Source organism: Felis catus, chromosome D1, assembly GCF_018350175.1.
Source record: "Felis catus isolate Fca126 chromosome D1, F.catus_Fca126_mat1.0, whole genome shotgun sequence".
In the NCBI taxonomy this organism is placed as follows: Eukaryota; Metazoa; Chordata; class Mammalia; order Carnivora; family Felidae; genus Felis; species Felis catus.
Window position 1 is genome coordinate 8,459,452 of NC_058377.1, and position 20,655 is coordinate 8,480,106.

General features: G+C 40.9%; 1 protein-coding gene across 5 annotated transcripts in view; it reads left to right on the top strand.

Moving 5' to 3' along the window:
• Positions 1-20,655, top strand: part of ZC3H12C (zinc finger CCCH-type containing 12C) — an 87,989-nt gene that overhangs the window by 18,548 nt on the left and 48,786 nt on the right. For 4 of the 5 annotated variants that reach the window (XM_045038259.1, XM_023239075.2, XM_023239072.2 and 1 more), the window contains exon 2: positions 18,541-19,292. In XM_045038259.1, the coding sequence (XP_044894194.1) occupies positions 18,613-19,292 (680 nt within the window). In that variant the 5' untranslated portion in view covers positions 18,541-18,612. Of the gene's footprint in view, positions 1-10,558; positions 13,274-18,540; positions 19,293-20,655 lie in introns of those variants that run through there. The other variant, XM_023239074.2, reaches the window with a different exon arrangement.

Genomic DNA, 20,655 nt, shown 5'->3' on the forward strand with positions numbered 1-20,655 from the left:
TTCTTTGGGATGTATGTTTTTATTTTACGTATTTACCAGCACTTCTTTGAAAAGCGATCTGTAGACTTCATTAGCCTGCGAAGGGGAGGTCTGGCACACTTGGAAAAAGCACCTGCCGTCCACCCCTCTCTCCGTCGCCCTGGAGTAGCTCCCTGCGAGGCCACTAACCGCCTTAACCCAGTGTCCTCAGCCTTTTTGCAGGGGATGTGTGTCATTCGCTGCCCTCGATTTTTTAATATTTTACTTCTTCTTGGTCTAGACCCATTGGCTCTAATTGAGATAACATATCCTGTTTGTTTCTTTTCTTTTTTCCTGTGTAGCTTTAGATACCTGTCACCATTTGCTTGGCCCATTATAATACCTTCCTGACACGTCGTCTTTGAGTTTCTTTTACCCCCCTCAAAACCAATGCAGCTGGAGTGATCCTAAAATGTAGTTAGAAACACATCATTCCCATTGTCAGAAACCTTCAGGGGCTCCCCATTACCTTTCTAAATTGTGGGAAGAAATAGACCAGTCCCTTTAAAAAATTTTTAATTCCCGTGTAGTTAACATGCCATGTAGTATTCATTTCAGGTGTAGAATATAGTGATGATTCAACACTTCCATACATCACCCAGTGCTTATCACAAGTGCCTCCTTAATCCCCTTCACATATCCCCCCCCCCCACATACACCCCCATCTACCTCCAATCTGGTAATCATCAGTTTGTTATCTGTAGTTAAGAGTCTTTTGCTTAGTTTGTCTCTTATTTTTCCTTTGTTCATTTGTTTTGTTTTTTTTTTAATTAAAAAAAATTTTTAATGTTTATTTTTTGACAGAGAGAGAGAATGAGCAGGGGAGGGGCAGAGAGAGAGGGAGACAAAGAATCTGAAGCAGGCTCCAGACTCTGAGCTGTCAGCACAGAGCCCAATGCGGGGCTCAAACCCATTGGCTATGAGATCATGACCTGAGCTGAAGTCAGACACTCGGGCAACTGAACCACCCAGACACCCCCATTTGTTTTGTTTCTTAAATTCCACATATGAGTGACGTCACATGGTATTGGTCTTTCTCTAACTTATTTTGCTTAGTATTTTACTCTCCAGCTCCATCCATGTTGTTGCAAATGGCTAGATATTCTTTTTCATGACTGATACTCCATTGTGTGTGTGTGTGTGTGTGTGTGTGTGTGTGTGTGTGTGTGTGTGTGTGAGAGAGAGAGAGAGAGAGAGAGAGAGAGAGAGAGACATATTTATTCATCAGTAAGTGGACACTTGGGCTCTTTCCATTTTTGGGGGGTGGGGAAATACCCACTAATGAAATTAGTGGGTCATAGGGTAGCTCTGCTTTAACTTTTTGAGGAACCTCCATTTGTTTCCCATGGTGGCTATACCAGCTTACATTCCCACCATCAGTACATGAGGGTTCCTTTTTCTCCACATCCTCGTCAACATTTGCTGTTTCGTATGTTTTTCATTTTAGCCATTCTGACAGGTGTGAGGTCATATCTCACTGTGGTTTTGATTTGTATTTCCCTGTCGAGTGATGTTGAGCATCTTTTCATATGTCCGTTGGCCATCTGGATGTCTTATTTGATTTGGAGAAATACCTATTCAGGTCTTCTGCCCACTTTTTAAATTGGATTATTTGGTTTCTGGGTATTGAGTTGTATAAGTTCTTCACATATTTTGGATACTAACCCTTTATCAGATATGTCATTTGCAAATATCTTCTCCCATTCAGTAGGTTGTCTTTTAGTTTTGCTTCCTTTACGGTGCAGAAGCTTTTTATTTTAATCTTGTCCCTATAGTTTACTTTTACTTTTATTTCCCTTGACTGAGGAGATACATGTAGGAAAATGTTGCTGTGGCCCATGTCATAGACATTACTGCCTGTATTCCCTACCATCATCACTGTTTAAAAAAAAAAAAACCTTCAATAGTTTCCCAGTACCAAAGTTGAAACTCTAGTATGGCCCCTTTCTAGCCTCTTCTACGGCAGTAGAATTAATCAAACAGCAGTATTAATCACACAGTGTTCTGCATATTTTATTATCTGTCACATCTCTGGGCCTTCGATCCTGTTCTCTGGGCAAAAATCCCTTCTCCTCCCACCTTACCTCGCTCACCACCTTCCCCCCAGCCACAGACACATACACCATAGTCTGGGTGGGACTGACATCACCATCTGTCTATACTCACCTCTCAGAACCTTCTCAAATCATAGCCAATGTCCTTGTCTCTTGTACCCTTATGTGTTAATAGCATTAATTTTGACATACCCTCTACTACACAGATGGTCATTTATCGGGTCTCCCTAGTACAGCTTTATATCCCTTAGGGAGCACTTGTATCCGTGTTTATATCGTCTCTCATCTTCACTCAGCATTATCTCTTTGTCACAGCGGGTTTTAAATACACACTTGCTGAGTGAGCACGTGGACTCCTGGAACCCAGATTTAAGCTCTCATGCGGTGTGGTTGGGTGCTCACGGACGATGCTAGTTCCCCGCCTATCATCAGAGCATTACTTCTTAAATGTATAAATGAAATGTGATCAGCTACCTAACTTCCATAAAAATGCCCTAAGAACCGAGGTGCTCCATAATTAATCATGTTACTATCGATAAAATCCCTCAGTCATAGGAATTCGTTCTTTTCATAAAAGATTTTGTTCAATAGCAATTATTTAAGGGAAAAATTATCACAGCTTTAATTGTTCAATAGTTAATAACTTCTAGGTCTTAGGAGAAAGCTAACTCTGAAAAGTGAAGCAATTTACTACTTTAGGAAAGTTCTGTGGAACTTTTAGGAAATTAAAATGTTAATGAAATTATGAGAGAGGTGGGAGGGGATCGCCTTGTCTACTAGAGCCATGTATTTCACAGCCCACCATCTAAATTGTTAAACTGAAGGAAATGTTTTCTTATTTTCTACAAGAAAAAAAAAATCCTTGTTTCCTTTCAGGTGCCTCTCATTACTTTCTTCTAATTATGCTTCCATTTTCTCCCTCATCCGTTTACTCCTGCCCACCTTCATGCCAGTGTTTTTCTTCTGAATCACTGGCTCCCAGCCACCTTTATCATCATGTTCCCTTTCGGCTTTCCCTCAGCATCTTGTAATTATTTTCACTGGCCGAGATATCATGACCCTTCAGTCTTCAGCTTTTCTCACAAAAAGCTTGGGTATGTTTGGCTTTTCCAAACTAACTGTTTGGAACTAAACTAAACTAAGTGTATTAACTCACTTAATCTGTATAACAACCCTGTGCTGTTGGTGGTATTGTCCCCATTTTCTGGTTAGTGAAACTGAGAGCAATTAAATAACTTGTCCAGGTTACTCAGTTGTTGGAAGAGGGCATGGTATGGTGTTGGTTTTTATATTCATAAATTAGGAGGTCAGCCTCTTTTTCTTTGGACCCTATGCTGGAACAAACTCTGCCCTGGAATTTATAGTCAAGGTTCAAGGATGTGGTTCAGAATAGCACTAAACCAGACCTGTAGAAATAGTGGTTCCTCTATCGGAAAGCATGGTCCACCCAGTCTAGTCAGGCCCTCTCTGGTGCACTGACCGTATCCCTTTGCTAACAGCAAAATTGTGCCCAAATATGGCAAAGCAAATACATTAAGGAAAGTGACAACACAATCTTATATTTGATTCAAAAATTCTTGGGGAAATGTAAGCATATATAATCCACAAAATGTAATTGTGTTTCTATATTAGACAATCTATTAATATAATTCATAATGTTAGTAAGCCAAAGAAAACAGTATGATCACTTTAACATATTAATGCAATCCACATTCCTGATTTTTTTCTCCGTGTCTTTCATGTAGGAGGAAAATGTATTTCTATAAGTGATTTTTCAAAGGCTCTATATAGTGTGATGTGTATATGTATGGTTGTATATAAACAAAGAATTGCATATAGCTCACACTTGCTGAATGCTTACTATGTGCCTGACACCATTCCAAGTGTTCTATATTAGCTCATTTAAATTTCAGAGCAACCATATCACATCTTTTTTTTTTCTATTGAGAAAAATGGGGCCTGGCGTGGTAAATAAGCTCAAGGTGAGGGATGTATGTGTTGTATATCTGTATGTGTGAACACCACCTAGCTGGCAGTCCATATATGCTTAATAATAAACTCCCAGAGGCATTCCCATCAGTATTGGGAAAAACACAAAATAGCCATTGTTATCTAATAATACAGTGTAATTAGACAAAGGGATGGAGTAAGAGATCTAAACATTGGTAAGAAAGAGGCCATGTGATGATTTTACGTTATTGTATGTATCTGGAAATCCCCAGAGCCTCAGGGAGACACTGATGGAAACATGCGGAGTTCACAGAGGTACCTAGTTTACTGAAGTTTTATGTGAATGAAATAATATTTTAGACACCAGCAATAACTAGTCAGTAAATATAAGGACAGAAGAAAAAAACCTTCATTCACAGCAGCAAGAACAAAAGCAAAACATTTTAAGACAAGCTTAGTAAGAAGTTTGTCTTTTGTGAAGAAATCAATTTTTTTTTTTTTTGCTGAGGTATAATTTACAGTCAATATCGTATGAATATGAGGTGTACATCATAGTATGTTCATACATTACAAGATGGTTCCCATGAAAAGTGTCATTACCAACTGTCGCCATACAAAGTTATTACAGTATTCTTGACTCCACTCCCCAGGCTGTGGATTACATCCCCGTGGCTCATTTATTTTGTAATTGGAAGTTTGTACCGCTTAATCCCTTTTTTTTGCCCCTCCCCTGCCCCCCCCCCCCGCCGCCCCTGCCCCTCGTAACCACCAGTTTGTTTCCTGTATCTCTGCGTTTATTTCTGTTTTGTTCATTTGTTTTGTTTTTTAGATTTCATATATAAGTGAAATTCTATGGTATATTTCTTTTTCTGAATTATTTCACTTAATCTCTCAAGGTCCATCCATGTTGTTGCAAATGGCAAGATCGCATTTCTTTTGATGGCTGAGTGATATGTGTGTGTACCAGATCATTCTTGATTCAGCAGTTCAACAAATCAGCAGTACTTTTTAAGCAAGTCCTACTATAGCACAGTCTCCCTCCAATTACCAACAGCTTTTTGATTAAAATCTGTCAAAACAGTTCTAAAGTATCTGCATGTACATGTAAAAGTAGCCAAGAAGAGAATAAGAAAATGAGAAAAAAATGTATTTGGGGCACCTGGGTGGCTCAGTTGGTTAAGGGCCTGACTCTTGATCTCAGCTCAGGTCTTGATCTCAGGGTCGTGAGTTCAAGCCCCACATTGGGCTCTGTGCTGGGCGTGAAGCCTGCTTAAAAATGTAATGATAGAAGACTTTGTCAGGCTTTTGTACTAAATCTTCCCTCTTCCTGTGCACATTTTCTTTGCTGTCTGTGCAAATATCACCTTAGCAGAGAAGCCTTCCCTGACTGAAAGTTTCTTTATAGCCTTTTCCATCGCCTGACATTTATGTATTGTATATATTCTCTCCCTGTCCCCCAGCCAGGCTACACAGTAAGCCTGGGGAGAGAAGGGGGCTTCCTTCATTCCTACTATCTCCCCAGCACCTGCACCTCAGAGGTGCTCAATTACTGAGTGAAACTGGCATTAAAAATACCAGTCCTAAAGGTTCTGAGGAGAGGGAGAAGTTACACTCAGCTCTCGTTTTTCATTGTACTTTTGTAAAGTTGCTGCAAGTCCTGAACCATTGCTCCTAGAGGAAATAGAGGAGTAAGTTCCTGTGAGCCTCCAGTCAAAACACTTCCATGGACCAATCATCACATAAACCTGTTGCCCGTGTGTTGCTGTTTAAAGACTTTTTAAAAAAATGTTTTAACATTCACTTTTGAGAGACACAGTATGAGTGAGAGAGGGGCAGAGAGAGAGGGAGACCCAGAATCAGAAGCAGCTCCATCCGGGCTCTGAGCTGTCAGCACAGAGCCTGACGTGGGGCTCATAGTCCCAGAGCACGAGATCATGACCTGAGCTGAAGTCAGATGCTCAACCAACTGAGCCACCCAGGCGCCCCGTAAAGACTTGTTATTTCATATATAGTGTTGGTTCGTTCACCCACACCAACCCCACTGCCAGCAGCGCTTGAGGTCGGGCCTACCTGGGGCGCGTGCTTTATATGCAAGGCCTTCCTGCGCTTCAGGACACTGGACAGCGCTTGAGCGCCAGGCTGGAGAGCCATTTAAACTGCAAATCCAACAAAAAGCACAAGATGCAGAAGACCCAGCAGTAAATAGTACTTTTCAGCAGCCATGTTGACAGTAGGAGAGCTTGAAGGAAGAGGCACAGCCTCACTAAGTTCAGCCTCAGCTGGAATGTGCCTCAGGCAACTCCGATTTTCCACCTCTCCTCACACAGGCCCGCCAAACGGCTTTGAACGAGTATGAATTTGGAGGGAACAAATATTTCTTTACCAGGAGGCAGATTTGCAAACACAGAATCTGCCAGTAACGAGGACCACCTGTACATCAGTCTTTCAATAAATATGTATTGTGTTTCTCTGTGCTCTGCTCCTGGAATGATCTACCGCTCAAACATTTATCAAGTCCTGGCCATAGGCCAGGCCCTGTGCAAAACTCAAGTCCTCCAAAGATAAATTTAACTGTGTTCCAGGAAAGGTTTCTGCAGATTTGGGGCTTAGCTGAATCTTCAGTAGTAATGGGTAGGATTTTAACACGTGAAGCTGTGAAGAAAAGGTGTTTTAGAAGAAAAAACCTGTAAGTCACTAGCCATTTTAAACTTGGGTACCCATTAGACACACCTGGGCTATCGCCAGTTCAAAATAAATAAACAACTAAACCTGTCTAGGCATGAGATTCTGGCATCCATATCTTTTAAAACTCCCCAGATGGTTCTAGTGTGCAACCAAATTGAAAGAATCATTGCTTTATTTAAAGCACTTAAACTCGTGTTTGGGAAGAATATAGGTTATGTGACGGGAAGATCAAATCAATCTGGAAAAGGGATTTTGACCCAGGTATTGAAATGCTGTCAGTTCTTTATTGCATATGTCTTGAGTGCCTGTTGTATGTGGAGCACTTGGCGGGGTACGGGGGATCCATCAGCAAGACCCCAGGAGTCCCTGCCGTGCTAGAGTTGACAGACGCTGTTGGCAGCTGTTGAGGGTGATTCACATTCTAAATTTAACTTCTTATAGTATATGGTGATTGGTATGGAGGAGTCTTGTCAGGGAGGCTCAGAAATCTAAATTTAGTATCTAAATGATTACATCTCTCTCTTATGGAATAGAACTCTGTAGAGAAAAATGTTATGAACTCCTGTGCCGATTTCGCTCGGCAGCGTCTAACACAACCGTTCGGTTGGCTAGCCTCTCCGTCTTGTTCAGTTTCTTGAATACCAGGACAGTTGGCCAAAGTGAGCAGTGCAGTACTTGGAAATCACTGGCGTGAGGGCCTGACAGGGCCCTAACTCCAGCATTTCATGTTCCCGTCTTAGAAGAATTGGTATGTCAGGAACTACTTCTGTCATGACTATTAATGAGAATTTCGATGGAATTCTTAAGAAAGAACTTTGGTTGGTCCATAGTTGGTGTGTAGTTACTTTTGTGTCATTTTCTGCATCCCATGCTTTTCTCTCCCCAGTTCCTTTCTGCTCCGTTCACTCTTACACACTCTTCTGGGCCATTCGTAAGATCAGACCTCATGACAGAGCTTTCTTTTAATTCTGTCTGATAGTTATTCTTTATAGCCTGACTCTGTCAGTCTCACTTTTCAACAATGCTCTTGACCAAGCAGTGTTTGAATTAGTTTGCTGCATGGAATTATTTAACACCTAAAGAACCAGACCCATGTCCGTCCTCCACTGGGATGCACAGGCTGCAGGGACCATGGTGTACACGAACGAGTACACAGTGGGTGGAGCGGGGGTAACGGCAGAGACAGTGGCCGATAGGGGCCCCCACAGCATCAGGAGAGTACAGTTCTGACTAGGCTTTGATAATGAGGTTGCAAATATTGTCATTACTGTAAGAGGTAAGGTGTCATCAGGTTGTCCTAATTCAGAGAATGTCCTACCTGTATTTTATATAAAATTACACACTTTGGGTCAGCTTTTCTTGAGAGTTTCAGTTATATTTAATGTAATTGTGTATTTTAATATGGATGGTATCAGGTGATTTCTACCTCTTTTAAAATCATTTGTGGTCTTTTATGCCCATGAATTTTCTCTCCCTTTACTCCCTTTTACATTAGCCGCTTTAGGAACCTGTGACATGAGCATTCAGGATGTCATTTGTATTCACTGAGCTTTTCTAAAATTCCTTGTTCCTTGATTATTTACAAGTTTGATAAGAATTGAAGATCATCTTCTTAAAGTTTTTTTTTTCTATTCATCTTTGAGAGAGAGCGAGAGAGCGTGCGAATGGGGGAGGGGCAGAGAGAGAGGGAGACACAAAATCCGAAGCAGGCTTCAGGCTCTCAGCTGTCAGTACGGAGCGCTATACAGGGCTCAAACTCACAAACCTTGAGATCATGACCTGAGCCGAAGTCGGACACCTAACTGAGTAAGGCACCCAGGCACCCCGAAGAGCATCTTTTTAAAGACTTACTGCTTAATGAATTTTCGAAAATACTGAATAAGAAGTTAATACTGGAAAATAATTGAAGCCTTACACTGTGGAGTATGTTGTCACTTAAAATGACTGCAGAAAAATTTTTGCTTTTAGTGTACTGGGAAGAAATAACTGTTTTTTGTGTATTTGCTATTTGTCTCTGAACCCTCTTAATGATGTAACACTGAAAGATTGTCAGACCCTTAGAATTTTGATATTGAGGGACATTATCTTCCCTCTTTAAAAAAAAATTTAACATTCATTTTTGAGAGAGAGAGAGAGAGAGAGAGACAGAGCATGAGGGAGGGAGCGGCAGAGAGCAGGAGACACCGAATCCAAAGCAGGCTTCAGGCTCCTAGCTGTCAGCACAGAGCCTGACGAGGGGCTTGGACCCACAAACTGCAAGATCACGACCTGAGCCGAAGTTGGAAGGTTAACTGACTGAGCCGCTCAGGCGCCCCTTATCGTCCCTCTTATTACAGGACTTTTTCTTCTGTAGAACTTTTTTTTTAAGTTTATTCTGAGAGCGAGCATGCCTATGCATATGGGAGGGAGAGGCAGAGAGAGAATCCCAAGTAGGCGCCACACTGTCAGTGTGGAGCCCAGTACAGGGCTCAGTCTCATAAACCGTGAGATCATGACCTGTGCCGAAATCAAGAGTCAGATGCTTAACCAGCTGAGCCACCCAGGTGTCGCAGAATTTTTTCTTTTTTGAAAAAACTTTCCCATTATATGTGTTTTAACTGTAGTCTGACCAGAGTTAATTTACCTAAGTCTTCATACCATTTTTTGTTCCCCTTGATAGCTCTTGATAGCAAAAGCTTCTGTTGAATGTTGTTTGAGGGGGTGTTTTTCCTGCCTTAGTTCTGAACCAAGTGAGAAACAGACAAAGGAGCCAGACAGATGGACATCAAAATAGCCTTTTTTTTGGTGGAACCATGGCAGAACCCAGCTTGGAGGGCTTGATAACCTTGAACGTCCAGACTAGAAAGCTTTAACCACCCAGTCTTGGGCAGTGCTGGGGAGCAAGGCAGCCGTGTACTCTGTCCGTGGGCAGATGCCCAAGGGAAAAGGGCAGAGGAAGGGGCCAGGCTTTGCTTACAAAATTCTTCTTCCCAGACTCCCCCACCAGATCAGTCCTCCTCCAGTGAGGAGGCAGAGGCCAGATGGAGTGCTGTACCCAAGGAGGCCACTGTAGTTGGGAAGTTGAAGCCAGAGCAGGAGACGCCAGGAAAAGACCTCTCATCACAGAGAGGCTGATGTGCCCTCAAGCCACCGCTGCCTTGGATGTTGACAGCAGCCTCAGTGGCAGAACCAGGGCTACAGGACCACTGCAAAGAGCTGAGGGCTCTGGGAGAAGCTCACCCTGTCATGAAAGAGAAATAAAATTCGCCCACGAGCACTTTCGTTCACATGCTGGTACCTGATTGATTTTGCTTCATTCTCTTACCCTGTGTGTGTAGATTAGGTTTTTGTAGGTTGGTTATTTTGTTTGTTAGTTTAATTCTCAAAAATTAGAGAAGAGTTTTGACTGAAATTTTAACCTTTGAACCTTTAGGAGACGGTTGGGAAAATGTGACATGGTAATTTCACTTCCATGGTGTTACTGTTAGGATCAAGGAAGATCGTGTACTTTGGGAAACAAATCCACATTAGGGGGAAGGTACTGGGAAGCGGGCTTGTATCACCAGAGATAAAGAGAATTGATTTCCAGACATCAGCATCAGAGCCCATGTGTTCACATTCAGACTTGAGCAAACAAGGTCCTAACATTAGACACCCCCTTGGCATTGACAGATTTCAGCGTGCTCCCCAAGTTACAAATGACACCTGCCTTGTTTTTTCCTGTCTTAGCCGCAGGCCTGCTCAGCCCTGGTTTGTGACACCCCGGAGAGAGCCCAGTGCAGCTGTTTGTATTGGCTTTGGGGTGGGGCGTGGCGGGGGGGGGGGGGCGGGGGGCGGGCAAGTGGACCAGGCAGGGCCTATGACTAAGAAAGCCAGACGGGCTTTTCACCTACAGATGTTTTAATGTGCTTAACATTATCCAATACTAGCAACCAAGATAGTCTAAATACCCCAGCAGGATCTGATTAGCTTTTTCAGATCACTGCCTTTATTTGCTGTTTGCAAAAAAGCTTAATCCAGTGCTAGAGATCAGGCTCCCTGCTGAGCCCTTGGGTAGTTTTCTCTCATTCTTTGTGTTCACAGTGGCAGGAATTAGTGAGAAGATTCCTCCTCCTCCTCCTGAATTAAAGCTATAAAGTAGTAACTATAGTAGCAGGGGATAAAGAGAAGAAAGGAAACCCAGGGGAAAAGAGAGGACTTTCTATTCATACTAAAGAGTTTCCTTTTTATACACACAAAAAAGTTTTAATATGAATTCATAAATATTGACCTGTCTCTCTGAGTGCATAGCTTAGGTTTTATTAGGATTTAGTTGTAACTACTTTGCTTTCGTGTGTTATATTTTTTATTTCTTATCTTGCTAAATCAAACTCCATTTTACCAAAAGAAGTACATTTGCTAACCATCCTAGTGGCCTTGATTTATGTTTCTTACTCCTTTTGCTCATGAAATTTTAAAGAGAAATACCACCACGTCACTTTTAAAAAATTTTTTAACTTTCTTCGCTTCTGTGACATTCATATGCTTACCCAAGACATAAAGTCTAAACTCTGTGTAATTTACCTTATAACTTGCAGTAAACTATGTTAGAGATGCTTTATCTTTAATGCGCTTACAACATTAGACCATAGGCTCACCTAACTGCAGAAACATTACCGTAAATAACCCTTGGCAGAAAAAGAATGGTTTCTGCTTTAGACCTAATAGTTACATTTAGTTAGAAAATATTTCCACAGATTTTGAACTTTTCTAACATTTGGGAATGATATACCTTAATAAAATAGTAAACTCTTTGGAGAAAAAAATATAGACAGTGCTCTAAAGTATACTCTGTTTTTATTTTATTTCTGATAACAGGACTTTTTTAGGCTTCTGGTAGGCATAAGGAATGTTTTCTTCAGTGAGATAACTGAAAATTTGTAACTGTATGGAGTAGGCCTTCCTCTTGGGTTGTAAATAGAGAAAAATCTCATTGACACTTGAGTGGACACAGTAAGGGCGTGGCCAGGAGTCCCAACTGGCAGTTTTCCCCCAAGTGTTCACAAATGACCCTAACGGAGAGTAGCTCCAATATTTGTGATTGGTTTCTATCGTTAGGGGTGCTTTAGCCAAATTTTACATCTTGGCTCTCATAATGATACAATGATAAATCCTAGGCTGTGCATAATTCAGCCTGTATCAGAAAGTCGAATTTTAGTAGCAGCTCCTGCTTTACCTGGAGGAGAGTGAAAAGTGGGTGCGTGCTTGTGTGGGCGGGTGGGGGCGCGAGTTCACAAAAGTAGGTGGTGCGTCGGAGGTAGGTTTCCTTTAGCGGGGGGAGTATTTTCACAACACCTGAGGGGTTGTAAATTTTGGTTGAACTTCTTTAATTGAGGCCACTCAGGATGAAACTGCAGCCCTCAGAAGCATGTAGTGGTAGCATTGTAAGTACTGCATTCTGGAAGTTGGAAATAAATCTGGGGTAACAAGCTTCCTCCCCGAGGAGGTCCATTTTGGTCATTCTTCCCCCCATATTTCTTCTTCATAAAGTTAACTTGTTCCTGAGCTGGAATTTGAGCTGAAATACAAATCCCTTTAACAGGTATAATAATGTTGTATATTAGAACGTAACGAAAGCTTTTATTTAATGAGATGGGTGAGTGGAATCTGTAATAAAAGAGTTTTACGTGGCGTTGCACGTGTGTAAGGTGAGCCGTGCTGGCGATTTTAGGCTGAACGTAAGCAGTTTTGTCTAAATGTATAGTTTGGATGACACATTTGGCACACAGTTGGACCACACTCGTTTCGTCTTCCCACACTACAGGACTAGTGAACTCACTTTTTAAAATTCTGTTTGTAAGCTCTTATCGCTCCCCCTCCCTTTTTTGTCTTTGTATTGCCTTGCAACAAACGAACCAATACCTGAAAATATTTTGGATTTCCCAGTGTTTCCAGAGAAATCGTCTGACTGTAGCCTTCTGTCTCATTTCACTAGTCACTCATTTATTAAAGAAAGGGATTACTGCAGTAGGGAATCGCTGCTTTGACACACTTCATTTTCTTTATTTCTCAAAACCCCAAAGCTAATAGACTGGAGTGGAGCCTCAACTTTTTGGAAACATGCAACTCTGACTACTTGAAAATAGAATTGGTTTCTTTGTTTGGTGCATGAAAAGCAAGGAGGAAAAGCCGAAGGCCGCCCAAGCCAGGTGTTTCTTGTTGGCAGCCTGCTGCCTAATGACTCGGCTCCCAAAGAGCAGCTGCCGGCGAGTGGCCTTTGTCTGGCCTATTGTTGCCCGCACACCCCTCGTTAATACACACGCTGCCCGGGGCAGGCCCCGGGAATGACATCAACTCGCTTATCGTAGGAACCTGCGAACCTGACGCAGGGAGCCGAGCTTGGCCCGCATCTGCCCAACTAATTGTGAGCTCCCGCGCTGTGATTGGCTGTCCCTCCACTCGGTAATCGGTTCAGCCAAGACATTGCCATTGCATCTGTCCAACCATTCATTGTTCTTCCTGGCTTGCCTGCACGTCTGCGGCTACCACTGTGTTAAGGAGTTCCCGCTGAAGCTGCTGCAGAAACGTCTTTGTATTTTCCTGCTGCCGTGAGTATCTGCGCTACTTAATGCCTGCCTCCCAAGTTCAACTTGGCTAAATACCGAGAGTATTGACTTGAACTTTGTAGAAGAGAGGATACGCCTCAAACGAAAGCCTACAAATTATTACGGAGTGCCAAAATACAAGATCATTCTCTCCGTAAAATACGTGCAGCAGATCTTTTACAGGTTTATCTTCTGGAGTCCGATCAGTCATTACAGCCTCATGAACGTTTGCAAGGCGCTGCGCACGGCACGTGATCATTTGGTACTTAAAGATAAGTGATGATCACATGTTCTGATATTTTGACAAACAATGAATTAGGATTTTATCTTGTCACATTCTTAGGTTCCTTAAAGTGTCACTGTCAGACTTAGGTGCTCCAAGCTGATAGTAAGATATGATCGATTTTCCTACTGTCGTAAAAATCTAGCTTGGGGAGATGGACCGATGCACAGGTAGATGTTTCAGACAGCTTGCTGTAAATACAAGGACTAAGTGTTCACCTGCTCTGTCAGCGGTTTTTGATAGTAACATAGAGTCCTGATCTCTCCCATCTCTTCTTCCCTGCAGTGGTTTCAGACATTAGGCTGAAGATGTCGTTCCCATAACTATTGCTTTCACGAGTTGTGTAATGGGGAAAAGAGGAGGAGACAAAGACTTTCATCTATCAGTTGGGAGGGAAAGAGAGAGCATAAAGGGTTAAAAAGAGGTTTTCCTTTCTACCACATGCCCTATTGTGTGAACATATGCAGGAGTCTATTGAAAGTTTTCAGAAGATGGGCAGGCCACCAGTTGCTGGTCTCCTGCAGTTCTAGTAGACATCTGCTGCCCCAGAGCATTAACCAATCTGTTCAAAGGGACATCCTTCCTTTGTTAGCTAGAGGGATGCGGACAACAGCACTCACTGAAATACAATGGTAATTAAATACACAGAGACTACAGCAGTAGGTATTTATTACATATTCATTATTTTATTTTCATTGTTCTCATAGTATTACCATTTGGATAACAACCAGAACCCACTTTATGGCATTGTAACTTTACATTACAAACAAATAAATTGATTTAACAACTTTGTGGTCTAATATTCTGGATCTGTGAGGCTCTTTAGAATAAAAACAAAAACAAAAACAAAAACTTTTTTACTGGATTTGAGGTGAAGGATTATCCAAGTCATCTAATGAGAACTTTCAAAGATCTCACCAAACGGGGGAATTCGTGTGTATACAACACGTTTCTAGTAAATAACCGTTCTATTATAAACCTACTTTCAGCTAATAGAAAGTTTCTTTTTGACAAAATAGTTACACTTCATCATCTACAAAATTAGCATGAAAATTTGGTTATTTTTCAACAAATAATATTATTTGATTTTTAATCTATTAGGCCTTTGGCAAAGAAAATTATTTCTGTGTCCAGGATAGTATCTGGACGGAAGCTATAGCTTTGTAAGTGTAGAAATCTGTGTTCAGACCATGATATTTTTGCCCAGTGCTTTTTGTATTCATGAATATAGTGTGTAAAGGCCAATTACAACAGATTCCTGATATAAAGCTTAAAAGTTAAGCCATATTTTTTGTAGTTTTTTGATAATGATGGGAGTATAAACGCTGACCTGTTTTATGTGTGAAATTTTGTCTACGTTGCTTCTTCATGACCTGGGGGAAATTAGCCTTATTGGTTAATAGTTGATTAAAGGTGGTTTACCTATGTTTGCATTTGAGTACATGCAAACCTTAAAAGTCTAGTAAGCAATTTAGAATTAAGGAGGAAAGTATTTTCTGTCTTACATGTAATAAGAAATGTGACGGTATTGAAGTCTTTGCTGTCTTTTTCAACATTACGTTGATAATCTTGAAGGCCCTGAACAAGAGTAAAGACCCTTTACTGTTCTTTGTCCTAAGATTTCTTGTAATAATTCCTTTAAGTTTTGCACATGACATGAACAAGTACTGCAGCCTATGAAAATATTTTTTCAGCTTTTAAATCTTAAGACCAGCCTTTAATATTTTATTGAATGATTTCAAGATCATTTGTGAAAAAAATTTTAACTGCCATATTAAGTCAGGGCAGTCTTTTACTAATTACGAATGGGTAAGGAAGCATTTCAGTGATGAAAGTTTTAAAAACCAAATGTTTGCCATTTGATCGGTACAAATAAGGCTGCTTCAGATTTGGATTATGTAGTGAAGAAAATCTGTGTGGCTTATAGGCCTGGTAACAACTCCTTTGCCCTTGTTCTTACTGTTTCATATTTAGTCTGTTGATTGACAGGAACTAAAAATTATTTAACTGCTTGTTTAGGGAAGATGACGTTGGAAAAGTCTGAAGTAACCAGTTGAAATATGGAACATGAAGAGAGAGGCCTGTCACTGTGGAAAAAAAGGTTCAGTGAGAATATTTGAAAAGAAAAAGCCGTTTTGCCTAACAAAATAAAATGTTAGTTTTTTTTTTTTTTAAGTAGGGTAGATCAAGCTTACTTTTATCCTTAGTGTTAAAAATCATGTTAGCCCAGTTATCGTAAACTTTTTATTTAAATAGGATGTATAAATTACATGAGTGATTATAAGTTAAAGGTGTGTGATATTCACTACATTTGTATACAGTTGCGTTTTCTGTGGTTTAATATTATAAAAAGTAAACTATTGGCAATCTCATTTTTTTCTCCCTATTTTATCATTATAGCTGTAGAATAAAATTTAATAGAGCAGTTTTACATTGTGTCATGGACACTTTTTTAGATTAGACTGAAGTGATATAGAAAGATTTAAATATTTGTTTAGGGTGGATCATTTATGGTTTAAAAATCTTTACAGTATTGGGTTTCATTTCTTTGGAAAATGGGAAAATTCAGAATAATTTCACTTACTCTTTAAACATAACATTTCATTCCCCTGTTCCCCAGTGGCTGTGTTTTTGATAAAGTATTCATCTTTTCTGAAACTGTCCCAAAGGAGGACACTACTGCTCAATATTAAAATCATAGCTCCTACTTCAAGTCGGGGATTGGGTCAGTGAGTCATTACCATGAAGAATTATCCCACAACAGCGCTTGTGCAGAACCCAAACTTTTCGGGGGAGATCAGCAGCGTGGCCCATTAAATACACTTCCTGCAGTCAGAACAGATTGCGGGGTTTACGGAACAATGATGTGGGAGCTTCCAGATTGGCCTGGCAGCTGCATTGTTCTCGGAGGGTAAACCAGACGCACTTAAGTCCCAGTCTCTTTTATAGGCTTTTGTTCATACCAAATTATTCTTTGACTGTGCTAGCATTCATGATGGCATGTTAAAAGAGTGCAGCTTAGCAACCAGCTTCTGGTTGCCAGGCAGCCCAGCTTCCAATAGGGTTTTCCTTGTTCGAGATACTTTTGGTGGGAGCTCTGCGAAGGCCACGGTGCAGATTTTTCTTTTAACTGTATCCCTTCATTAGGATTCTGTTGTGATTTGTTACTCGCATTATGGTGTCAGTATATTACAGTAGTTAATAAATCACTGGGTGTAAAGATGTGCTTTCAGAATCCCTTCCTTTAATTCTAAGTAATTGGGCTCGTGCATATCCATATTAATAGGAAAAAAATGAAATAGATACGGCTCAGAGCTCTCCTCAAGAGTGTCTCTTTTTATCAGTTGTGCCGTCCCAGGCCAGGAGAACTTGATGTTCCTTTAAGACTAATGAACGCTCTATTAATAGAACGGCGTTATCTGTCTTCTCGAGGGATAAAACCCGAAGAAACTCCTGTAGAAGTGTGTAGGAGTTCCACACGGAAGAAATGTTAAGTGTGTGGTTATCAAGCTAAAGATTCCATGTTCTGTTCTCTAGTATTTACCATACTTAATAGAATTTATTTCATTATGTGGAAATACTTCACTCTCTAATAAGTTCACCAAGTATGCATTCAGATGTTTGACTTCTTAGAAGAACACTTAGCATTTTTCTCTTAACATTTATATAATAGCTCCTTTCTAGTGTAAATAAGATGTTGAAGAGCTTTAGAATAAAATGTTTTTTACAATTTTCTTTTTTAGATTACTTAAATAGGTGTTTTATGACAGTCTCAAATTCAGCTACCCCTGCCTTAGTAATCTCCCCAGATGGAACACTGGAATTGCCTTAATAAGTAAATTTACAGCCCTTGCACTGAAGCACAAGAACAGATAATTTTATTTTGCTAACCTGTTCCTGGTAGAGAAATAACAATGATTCCCAATAGGCTTTAAGGAAAACTAGTAAAACAGCAAAAGCATTTTAAACAGCAAGGCATTCCTGGGGGTGGCAGGGGAGGGAGTAGCAGAAAGGATGACTTTTTAGCGAAACGTAGATAATGGTGAACTAATTATCTGATATAATACAGAGAGATATTTTCTTCTGTAAAATGCAGGAAATTAAGATAACGGTCAGTGTACTTAACTGTATGCTGCTAATTTTATGAGAACGATTTCATTTCTGCGCTTTCTAGCAATGTGCACAGAATAAAAAAGAGCTCTTTTCCCCTGGAGTGAAGTAGATGGTAGTGTCCTTGACAGTAAGGGTGGCGTATCATTAAGATTTGTATTCGTTACTATGTTCAGCAGTCACAAAATAAAGATTGTTAGGACAAAACTGTTCATCTCCTAAACGGAGTAGGATTCACTCTGTAATTATTTCATTCTTTGTTGGCCGTTGTACAATTGTGCTTTTACAGCACACCCCCTAAATTTTTTTTGAAATGTCTTTAGGTTGTTGTTAAGCTTGATCCACATTAACGTCAATTTTTCAATTACAGTAAAGTTCATGTTTTCCTTTCTCTCCGTATGGCTTTCTCTGTAATCTTTACAAATGTTTATGAACTCTTTTAGAGAACTTGTACACAACCTATCCTGGTATATCTAAAACATGCTTTTGGGTAATGTTCTAGGTGTCGCTCTGGAAACATTGGCCTTTCTGACAGTGGAAAGGTCTCTTCCGTAATGAGAAGCATCATGACAGAGTGGGCGAAGCATGGGTTTGGGAGTCGGGCAAAACTGGGTAAAAAAAAAAAATCCAGTTCCACTGGTTATTTTCTTTGTCGCCTCAGAGGGATCGCATGGCATTCTAATTCCTAACTTCTTCATCTGAAAAACGGGGCATGGTGCCATCTTGGGCAAAGGTGTTCCGCGGGATGAGAAGACGTAGGTAACTGCAAAGTAGGTATTCGGTATACTTTGGTAATAAATAATCTTTCAACTTCTTCACTGAAACAGGAATCAAACTGTACATAAGAGATTCTAAATATTTTACATTTTTTCTCTAGGAATACGGGGTGCTTTGCATTCAGGAATACAGAAAAAATAGCAAAGTGGAGTCAAGTACACATAACAGCTTCATGGGCTTGAAGGATCATCTGGGGCATGACCTAGGCCACCTTTATGTGGAGAGCACTGACCCACATTTAAGTACATCTGTACCTTGGTCAATGGTGGAAAAGCCAACAATGGATAAGGTTAATTCCGGGAAGGAAGAGAAAGAGGTGTCTGAAGAGAATGTGAGCTCTGGTGACTCTGAAGAAAGCACAAATTCCGACAACGAGTCAGACCAGTCGAGAAGCATTTCAGCAGAGCCATGCTTATTAACCAAGACTCACAGACAACTGTGTAGGTCTCCCTGCTTAGAGCCTCACATACTCAAACGCAGTGACATTTTGCAAGACTTTAAACCTGAGGAGTCCCAGACTACCTCCAAGGAAGTGAAGAAACCCCCCGATGTGGTGCGAGAATACCAAACGAAACTAGAGTTTGCACTGAAGTTAGGCTATTCTGAAGAACAGGTTCAGCTTGTGCTCAATAAACTCGGTACCGATGCTTTAATCAATGACATCTTGGGAGAGCTCGTCAAGCTTGGAAACAAAAGTGAGGCCGAACAGACGGTTAGTACGGTCAACAGTCTAACGCGGGAAGCGCCTTCCCTGGAGTCTCAGCGGTCGGACTCTCCGATGCAAGAGCTCGTGGCGGATGACGGGGAGAACCTGAGACCCGTAGTCATCGATGGCAGCAATGTGGCCATGAGGTAAGTGCCAAAGTCTTCACTGGGTATTACTGAACCATCTTTGAGAGGTGTTCCTAGTGTCGTGACCAATTTCCCTTCTAATAGTCACTGAAGTCAAGGTTATTCTGCATCCCCACATTAGCTTATGTATTTTTTGAAAAATGTTTAATGTTTTTATTTATTTTTGAGAGAGAGACAGAGAGAGCAGGGGAGGGGCAGAGAGTGGGGGACACAGAATCCAAAGCAGGCTCCAGGCTCTGAGCTGTCAGCACAGAGACTGACGTGGGGCTCGAACTTGTGAACCAGGAGATCACGACCTAGGCTAAGGTCGGCCGCTCAAGCGGCTGAGCCACCCAGGTGCCCCTAGCTTACATATTTGGAATCGCATCTCTTTCACTTTTCTTCCTCCCAGCTGCCAGGGGGCTCTGCCAGTTCTCCTCCCGTTCATCCTTAGATACAGACCCTCTTTCCCCAGATACGTGTCTTTTTGTTCCTCATCCGGCGAAATTACTGTGGCGTAGAAATCCGTGCATATTCCTGGTTGAGTGTTGACCACTAGTTTTAAACGAAGAACTTGACTGTGATAATATTCAACAATTTTGGAATCTAGTCAGGTAAACAGTCTATTTCTAGGTGAAGTCAAATAATCCTAGGGGAAAACACCAATTCCTTTAGAAAACTGTTTATATTGATTTGGGAACAAATCAAAGTTAGAGTTTCAAATTTTTTTGGTTCACTTAAGAAATGTAAATTCAAAAATAATTCCTTACAAGCTGGGGATAAAAAAGCCAAAGCGAAACTTCTAATGAAATTCTTTCTATGAATTTTAAGAACTCAAAATTTTAAGTGCATCTAAATTCAATTAGTATAAAGTAAATAACCCCCAATGTTCAGAACACTGTGAGGCTTATAAAGATGTGTAAAGGCATTGATTCTTTCAGAGAGCTTAGCATTTCACACATGGTTTCTTAAAAAGTGATCTGAGGATACCACAGAATCGTCGCAGAACTTATTAGAAATGCACATACTAGACCAGTGCTGTTCATTGGAAATGCACTGTGAGGCATGTGCATCATTTAAAATTTTCTGGTACCTACATTAAACAGTTAAACAGGTAAAATTAACATGGATTGTATATTTTATCTAGGCTTATAGACCCCAAATATCCTTTCAACATGTCATTGATAACATTATTAATTAGGTGTTTCACCTTACTCTTTTGATACTAAGTCATAAAGTCGGCTATCTTACACTCACAGCACGTCGCCGTTCAGACGAGCCTTACTTCAAGTCCTCAAGGGCCACCTGGAGCTGATGGCCACCATACTGGGCTGTGTAACTCTAGAGACCTGCCAGCTCTACGCGGACTGCCCAAGTCCAGACC